Source organism: Schistocerca serialis, chromosome 2 (assembly GCF_023864345.2).
Source record: "Schistocerca serialis cubense isolate TAMUIC-IGC-003099 chromosome 2, iqSchSeri2.2, whole genome shotgun sequence".
In the NCBI taxonomy this organism is placed as follows: Eukaryota; Metazoa; Arthropoda; class Insecta; order Orthoptera; family Acrididae; genus Schistocerca; species Schistocerca serialis.
The window spans coordinates 650,353,993-650,363,689 of record NC_064639.1 but is presented as its reverse complement, the minus strand read 5'-3'; the positions used below and the strand labels follow the sequence as shown (position 1 = coordinate 650,363,689).

At 38.1% G+C, this 9,697-nt stretch overlaps 1 protein-coding gene across 1 annotated transcript in view; it reads right to left on the bottom strand.

Annotated features, from left to right (window-relative positions):
• Nucleotides 1-7,649: 7,649 nt before the first annotated feature.
• LOC126456309 (NPC intracellular cholesterol transporter 1 homolog 1b-like) overlaps nt 7,650-9,697 on the bottom strand; it is a 124,669-nt gene continuing 122,621 nt past the window's right edge. Inside the window, exons 23-24 of the mRNA XM_050092060.1 lie at nt 9,216-9,378; nt 7,650-7,702 (exon numbers count right to left, since the gene is read on the bottom strand). Coding sequence (XP_049948017.1) covers nt 7,650-7,702; nt 9,216-9,378 — 216 coding nt within the window. The remainder of the gene's footprint in view (nt 7,703-9,215; nt 9,379-9,697) is intronic.

Sequence of the window (9,697 nt, the reverse complement as noted above, 5' to 3'; positions counted from 1 at the left end):
AGAGGTGATCCGAAAAACTTCCACCCAATATCCTTGACATATATTTCTTGTAGAATCTTAGAACATATTATGAGCTCAAACATAATGAGGTATCTCAAACAGAATGAGCTCCTCAGCACCAAGCAGCATGGAATGAAAAGACATCAATCATGTGAAACCCCACTCACACTTTTCTCACATGACATACTGAATCGTTTGGACCAAGGCAGGCAGGTAGAAGCAGTAATTCTTGATTTTTGAAAAGCGTTTGACTCTTTATATTGCATATTAATGACCTTACATAAAATATTATTAGTAACATCAGACTTTTTGCTGATAACACAGTTTTCTGTAATGAGGTAATGTCTGAAAAAAGCTGCATAAGTATTCAGTCAGCTCTTGATAAGGTTTCAAAGTGGTGCAGAAGTTGGAAAAAAGCTTTAAATTTTCAAAACTGTAAAATTTTGCACTTCACAAAAAACTATAATATCAGTGAGGTACTGTGAAAATCGGCTCACTCATACAAAGACTTGGGCATAACACTTTGTAGGGATATGAAATGGAATGATCACATAGGCTTAGTCGTGGGTGAAGCAGGTGGCAGGTTTTCATTTATTGATAGAATATTGGGGAAGTGGAATCAATCTGCAAAGGAGATTGCTTACAAATCACTTATGTGACCAGTTCTAAGAGTATAGCTCAAGTGTGGGACCCATATCAAATAGGACTACCAGGGGATGCAGAATGTATACAGAGAAGGCCAGCACAAATGCTCATAGGTTTGTTTGATCCATGGGAGAGTGTCACAGAGGCACTGAAACAACTGAGCTGGCAGACTCTTGAAGATAGACGTAAACAATTATGATAAAGTTTATTAATAGAGTTCCAAGAACTGGTTTTAAATGATCACTCTAGGAATTTACTACAACCTCCTAGTATTGATCACATAGGGATCGTGAGGATAAGATTAGAATAATTAATGCATGCACAGAGGCATCCAAATGATCCTTCATCCTGCGCCCCATATGTGAATGGAATGGGAAGAAACCTTAATAACTGGTACTATGTGATATAACCTTTGCTATGCACTTCATTGTGGTTTGCAGAGTATAGATGTAGATGTAGCTACAAGTGGTAGCCATATAGATTTAACTACAAAGGGCATTCAAAAAGTTTTGCATAGTCGTCTCTAATTTTTTTATTTTTTGCAGGAGGAGAATGAAATTGTTTGTGGACATACTTGGAACATTTAGTTGTAAGTTGGTGTATAAAAGTATTTTCTTTTATTTACAGGTGAGCCATAATGGACCGTGAAGTAGATGTCAGGTTGCGACAACTGTCAGTGATGGAGTTCCTCTTCAAGACCGGCAGTGACTCTGCCACATCAATTCACAGGAAGTTGCTCCCTGTTTACGGGGAGGACACAGTGGATTACAGCAGTATACAGCAGTGGTTGCAGATGTTTAAATATGGTGATTTCTTTCTACTGGACAATCCACGATGCAGCAGACCATCGATGGCAGTGAGTGATGTGAATAAGGAGACCATTGATCAAATCATCCAAAATGACAGATATGTGATGACATGACAGCTTGCTGAAATGACTCGTTTGTCATTGGGTAGTGTTGTATCACTGGTACAGTCACTAGGGTACAGAAAAATCTGTGCTCGTTGGGTGCCTAGATTATTGACAAGAGAAATGAATACACATTCTTCCTCATTGTCGATGGTCTACCGCATCATGGATTGTCCAGTAGAGAGAAATCACCTTCTTTAAACCTCTGCAACCACCACTGAATACTGCTGCAATCCAATGTGTCCTCCCCATAAACAGGGAGCAACTTCCTGTGAATCCTTGTGGCAGTCATCGCCACTTTTGAAGAGGAACTCCTTCACCAACAGTTGTTGCAACCAGACATCTACTTCTCGGACCATTATGGCCCACCTGTAAATAAAAGAAAATACTTTTATGTACCAACTCATAGCTAAATGTTCCAAGCATGTTCATGAAAAATTTTATTCTCCTCCTGGGGGGGGAAAAAAAAAAAAAAAAAAAAAAAAAAAAAAAAAAAAAAAAAAAAAAAAAAATTTAGAGACGACGGTGCGACTTTTTGAACACCCTTTGTATTACATTGAAATAATAAAGTTACATAAATAATTTTTTGTTTGCAGACAGGCACAATTGAAAAACACTTACATATAGCTTTTGGTCACAGCCTTCATCAGTAAAAGAGAGACACACACCTTTCACACACGAAAGCAAGCACAACTCACGCACGCATGACTGCTAACTCCTGCATCTTGGGTCAGAATACTCTTGGAGAAAGGAATCTGGGGCATTAGGTGCAGCATCAACAATGCATGTGGTCATGAAGTCTGAATTGTGTGCAGACAATTATTGAAACAGTGTGGCTCCGAGGTAGATATGGTTTGGAAGGTAGTGAATAAACACAGGAAAGGAGAGGAAGAATGGACACTGAGAAGAGTAGTGCTATAGAGAAGAGTAACAAAGGAAAATATCACAGGGCTGTAGGATGGAAGAAAGGATTTTGGCAAATATTGAACAATGGAAAATTCAGGTAGGAATATCAACAATGTAGGAAAAGACAGATTGCTATTTACCCTAAAGAAGACATGTCAAGTTGCAGACAGACACAATTAAAAGACAATTACATATAGCTTTCAGCCACAGCCTTCATCAGTAAAAGAGAGATGTACACCATTCACACACAGAAGCAAGCATACCTCACGCACACATGACCACCAACTCCAGCTTCTCAGGCTGGAATGCTGGAGCTGGCGGTGATATTTGCATGATTTGTTTCCTTGTGTGTGTAAATGGTGTGTATCTCTCTTTTTACTGATGAAGGCTGTGGCCAAAAGCTATACGTAAGTGTCTTTTAATTGGCCTGTCTTCAACTTCATGTGTCTTATTTACAGTGAGTGGCAATCAATCTTTTTCTACATTGTTGATATTCCTAATTTGAGTTTCCAGTGTTTAATTTTTTTGTTTGGTTGCAGATACATATCTGCAGGCTTGGTAAACACTGAAATTCTGATGCCACAGTATCATATCATGCCACTGCAAACATGTTACAGCCCATAGACAAAGTGTCATATCATATGGTAATTAATTTTCTGCATTTTAAGGAGAAGAAAGTTGCAAAATTCCATGCTGAGTTGGTGGGACAGAGTTGTTAGGTGGTGTAAATGCTTCCATTATACTCAAGCAAGTCTGAATGATAAAGAACAAAGTGGCAGACCACCTCTCTGTGAAGAACTGTGAATTGCAATAGACATGGGGGCTATGGTGCTTGAAGACCAGCATATTGCAATTGAGGAAAAAATGAAAATTGTAAAATTCAGTCTTGGATTAGTTTACATGTTGCACAAGTCAGACCTGGTAGGAATGTCCTGGTGGTCTAGTGATACATAACATATATGGAAACTAAAGGACCAGGGACTGAATCCTGGTTGGACCATCTCTCAGTGATGTGAAAATCTGCAAGGGAGAACACGTTGTTCAGATTCCACATTAAACTGTAGTCCCCTTTCCCCATTACTATTACTAGAATAGGTTGGGGACAAGAAAGTTGGCGAAATGGTATCTGAAGCCAGATTTTGTTGGCTTGTGTCATTGCCTAGGAATGTTGATGTTCATCCTGCATATGGTCTCATCTTAATATTTATTCTTTCTACTGGCTAAATACTTTATATTATGTTGTTCTTACCATAGATCTATGAGACAAAGATATAAAGATTTACAACTGTCAATATTTTGATTTTAGTGAAGAAAGGGTGGCATGGTACTTTGGGGCCAACTTTAAATATTATCAATAGTACATCATTGATATGGAGATAATGATGGTAGTGTAGTCAAATTGCATGGTACAGCTACAGTCATAAGTTAATAACAGAATAACAGACAGTTGGTGTTCACATTTGCATCCTGGTGACAGGGTTGGGGAAGGGGGGGGGGGGGTATAACAGCCTAGCAACAGGAAGGGCATGTGGTCACCCCTTAAATTAATCATACCAAATCTACTAATAACCACATCAGTCCTCTGCCAATATGGGACAAAGGCACAAGAAGTCATTCTATTTCACATATTATTAACAAAATTGGAGTATTATGGTGGAATTATTAACATCGACATTGTACATACTGTAATCTGCCGAGCACTGTTGGCAAGCAGGGTGTGCTCAGCCCTTGTGAGGCAAACTGAGGAGCTACTTGATTGAGAATTAGCGGCTCCAGTCTTGTAAATTGACTTACGGCTGGGAGAGTGGTGTGCTGACCACATGCCCCTCCATATTTTCATCCTGTGGGCTGAGGATGACATGGTGACTGGTTGGTACCATTAGGCCTTCCAAGGTCTGTTCGGATGGAGTTTAGTTTTAGTCCATATCATAAAACTCTTATATTGTAACACGGGTGAAACTTGATATAAATTTTGAAGGCATTCACTTTATGGGAGTTTCGTGTTATCTTGGAATGTCAATGTCTACCTTATATCTGGTGTTGTGTTTTTGTTTATTGGTTTTTGGGACATGCCCATACAGCTGACTCAACAGTGGAAAGTCAATTATGATGATGCTAACATAAGGACAACACAACACTTCATCCCCGAGTAGAGAAAATTTCCGACCTGGTTGGGAATCAAACCTAGGCCCTTTCATTTAACAATCCATCACACTGACTTTGCAGCTACTTAGGGGGTTGTCAGTGTTGTGTTTGTGAATTGTTTCCCTGATGATATATTCTTTAATGTTGCTTCTGGTAGAGTGGAGACAAGTAGATATACAGATTCACAATTGTTAGTATCCTAAGGATGGAGGGCATCAGTGCTCTATAGGGTCAGCTTTGCATATTGCTTCAAAAAATTTTTTAAATTTTTTTATGTTATTGATATGAGTAGGTGATGTGAGATACATGACTGAAGGGGCATGAAATATGTCACATGGAGATTATTATTACTGGCCACATCTTTCAGTTTCCACATGAGGTCTGACATTTATGAGAACTTTTTAGAAACTTGATTGACATGCTCTTCCCAATTGAGTTTGTTGTTCATATGCATCCCAAAGAGTTTGACACATTTACTTTCCATATTCTCAGACAATCCTAACATAAGCTTTAGGTTTTGTTTGGATTACAAACAAGTTTATTGGCTGCAAACCAATTTAATGCAGAGGTAAAAGTTTCTTGCATTATCTTATCAAGAGTTGGGATGCTGTGATGGAAAGTAAGTAAAGTTATACCATCAGCATAGCAGATTACAATTGGTGAAACACTATGGGGGAGCTCATTGATAGTCACAATTAAAAAGAAGGGGCCTAGGACTGAGTCCTGTGAAGCACTCACAACATTTTTTACTAAGGAGGATGTCTATTTTTAATGGAGACAAACTGTCTTCTGTTGTTTAGATAGGAACAAATTACTGCTAACGTAGAGTTTTTACATGATAATACTCCAATTTGGTTAGTAATATCTTAAAAGGTATGCAATGTCACTGACATTGTCTTCTTTTTCTTGCATATTAGATCCACATTGGTACAGTGTCGATATGGCTACTAACAGATTTGACATGTTTAAGGGTTGGCTGCATGCCCTTCCTGTTGCCAACTTGTTACCCCTCCACCCCCCCCCCCCCCCTACACCCCCACCTCACCTACAGGATGAAAAATGTGCATCTAACCCAAACTGTCTGTGTATAGTGCTATTTATGTGGAAGTAAGCATAAGATTTATTTCTTTTTCTCTTTTTTATACTTTCCTTTCTTCACCTGCCCTAAATGTTTGGGAATCATGTAAGTGAGGTGGGTCTTCTCTTCCAGCCTGTTATTCACTTAAGAGGATGTGGAAAACTGCCTAAAAACCATCCAGGCTGGCCAACATACCAAACCTTGTTGTTAATCTGCTGGTCCCAGATTCAATCCACCATCTCCCCATCTTACAAGCAGCGCTTTAATATGCGTGGCTATCTGGGCAGGTTACATAATACAAGTAACATCAGCTTTTGAAAACTGTTGAAGTCTGGTCAGTAGTGTGTAGAAGAGCTGCAGTGGTATTTTTTACCTAGCTGAAATCCATTGATTAATTGAATGTACATGAGTGATTCAAATACTTCTGAGAACATTGGCACAACAGAAACTTGTTGAGAACACTGGCACAACGAAAACTGGTTGGTAGTTCCGAAGAGTTGCTTATCAACCTTTCTGAATACAGGGATAACTTTGAGACTTTGAGTGAATCCAGAAAAATTCCATACATTAAACATTTATTAAAAATAAAACATAGTGACTTATCAAATGAAGTATTCTTGTAACAACATAATTAGACATCCAGAAGCAGTCCATACTTTTGAAATTAGATAATTTAGAAACAGTTTTACAGCCTCCAAGTTCTGGACAAACTGCTTCATGTAAGGGTTGTCATACAACTCCAAGAGTAGGTTGGTCTTCACATTAGTGTGATAAGCATTCTCAGTCTAATACTTGATGATGTCATCAGTTGTCCAATTGTGGTTGTGGTCCGTACTGTTACATACTTCTCCATGCAAGAAAACTGAATTTTGAATGATTGATAAAGCTGTAGAAAATTGCCGAGAATATACTAAGGAATAAGTAACAAAAACTGAAGGTATTAAATGGTGTGTATAATAAATTTGTTCAGTGTCACATTTATTTATAGTTACTAGGAAATACTATCTCAAGTCTTCTTGAAGCATGCAACACTGTGCATGCATGCAGATGACTAGCACTGCATGAGATGTACAATGGTAGAGTCTTCCAATGAAGCAGCCAATCATAATGCAGGAATATATGTAGGGAAACTGATAATTAAAGATGTGAACTTCATTAACAGGTCAAAGGCTTTTATTAGGACCTTCGCTACAGTGTTGTCTTTCAGAAATTTCTTCCAACTTATTGATTTCCAATGTTCTCTCTGAGAAATAAAGAAAAGTTAATTACTATAACAATTCAGTCTTCTTACACCTCCAAGAGATGCAAGTGAAATACAGGAGCATATAGTCCTGAAGCATGCATGTAACTGTTCGTTTTTACAATAATACTTCAAATTCTGCTATTTTTTGTGGCATTAGCATGTGGAGCTTCTTCCAGTAGTTGTTTCTAATATCAGTGATAATGACACTGAAAGCTCTAGCTGTGATAATCACATAAAACAATTTCCACAGTGAAAATATTATTGGTTATATAAGTTGCTCTGAAGGAACATTTGATTCTTGTGAGCATGATTGTTAATGAGTATATAAATTAACAAAATAATTAATGCCAGCACATCAGATGCATTTTCATTTCAATTTTACAGATCACAGAATATACTGCATGCTGGTGCTGGTCAGATCACTTAAATGAGGTTAATGAGGTAGCTGCAGCACAGTATCGTGAGGAACAAAACACACACACACACACACACACACACACACACACACACAAATGTGACACCTCGGAAACCTTCAAAACATCTTGAAAACCTTCAAAAGTGCTACACAGATTTCATCAGTTCATTTGTTAAATGTGCTCCATCTTAGGAGTCTGGACACAGGTTATGCACATACAGATATCATATCCACAGCTGCCTCTTTATTTGTTCACTTTGCACCAGTTACATGTGGTATTTGTCGATTGATGATACCATTTCACTGGTTATGTAGATCTTGTAATGTCTTCTAATGTTGGATTGGTGTTCTTGTTTGGTCCTGAAACATCAAGAAGTGAAGAGACTTTATATGTTTAGCTGCTTCAGAAAAAAATCATGAACAAGCATGTTAGTGGAATAACACTTCTTCATACTATATTTCTATGTAATGTGACAGGAAGAGTGATAGAGAGAGAACACTGTCTCCATTTTAGTGTGAATGGGGGAAGATATACAGTGCGTTGAATCATTTTACAGTTGCCTAATCAGTACAATTCTATTATTGTATTTGTTTTACAATGTTTTGTACTGGAAATGATATTGTTTGCAGACATGAAACATTTCTAATGTTAGCAGGACCGGTAAATTACCAATGCATATAGCCTACGACTAAGACACCTTATACTTGTAACCTTGAACAATACTTACTATTTCTACGTTAATGGAAAGTTCTGACAGAATATAAATAATTTAGGAGTAAAGGTAACAAATCACCTAAAGTAGAGACATTGAGTCATTGACAGGCACATAAACAAGACATAAAACATGCTAGCTTTCAGATGAATCCTTTTCAAACTAGAGTACACATACATGATTGCTGCCCCTCCTCCTTGCCTCCCCCCTCAGACACACACAAACACACATGTATTTACAGCTACACTGCGCTGTCTGAACACACGAGACCAGTACTGCAGTTCTAGAGGCTGCCTGGGGTGAGTGGTTGTGTTGGATGGAGTGGAAACAAGGGGAAAGGTTCTGGGGAATGGGAGGGATGATTGGGGAAGGGTGGCTGACATCTTGGAGGGAGGCAGCAGATGTACAGGGCAGGAATGCAAGAGGGAGGAGAGGCAACTGGTGCAGGGGATAGAAGAGTGATGCGCAGGCACCGGTGTTGGTCAAGTTCTTGCAATGTATGATGATCAAGGCATGGGGAGTATGTTGGGAGATGGTTATAGAACAGAGGAAGGGGAGACTGGGAAGGAGGCTGCCTGAAGTGAGAGTCATGGGGCAGGGTGGAGGCATATGTGCCTCTCTCTCTCTGTGTGTGTGTGTGTGTGTGTGTGTGTGTGTGTGTGTGTGTGTGTGTGTTTCTCTTATTTTTAATGTATTAATCATTAACTTATGTACTTTTCACATTAAGGAACTACTTGACCATACATTGTGCTCTTACAAAGTAAATAACTAACAGTTAATACAATAAATATTACTACTGTGAATGTCGTTCTTTCATTAAGAACATTGATAAGGTGCATTTAGTCACAGGTGGCATTAAATAGAGTAGTCAACTGTACATTAACAACATATCAAAGTAATCTTATTTGTCACCGAGTTTCAACACTGAGGGCCTAGTATACTTATGTCATACCTGAGGTCAGTTGATGAGCTAGTAAAATAGTTTCATAACTTCAGAATGAAGTATTTATTTGATGACAGCAAGATGATGTAGAAAAAGAATGTGAAACTTCAATTGGGCAACATAAAACAATACAAAGTTCTGCTATCCATTACTTTTTGCGACAAATTGCATAAATTTTAAAACTATAAATAATAAAATTTTGAAAAAAATTCCTTACCAATATAGCTAAGCAACACTGGAAGAAAAATCAGCCCATGTGCTGCTCCTATCAGCACGATTCCAAGATACATTCGGAAATAGAAGATTTGGAAGATCTCAGTCTTAGCAAAAGCCAGCACAAAAATACCAACAATTTTTGTCAGCGTAATTCCTGACAGTACCTGCAACAGATATTTGATTGATTAATAACATATTATGTTACATTTTAACACATTTTAAATGATTTCCTACAGCTATGTCTGTACTTTCAATATCAATGGTGTACTGTCAGAAGGATTATTATTAATTTCTCTTATGCAAAGTGCACTCAACATAAAATTCACAATGGCTCTCGAATTAAGTAAAGTGCTACTATAGCCAATTAAGACATATATCTTACATATCTGGTAAGTATTTCAGAATAAGTTATACAGGTTATATGTACAGTGTGGTTTCAGTTGCCTGAGACTGCAGTCGAGTGTGTGAGTTGTGTACGTGTGT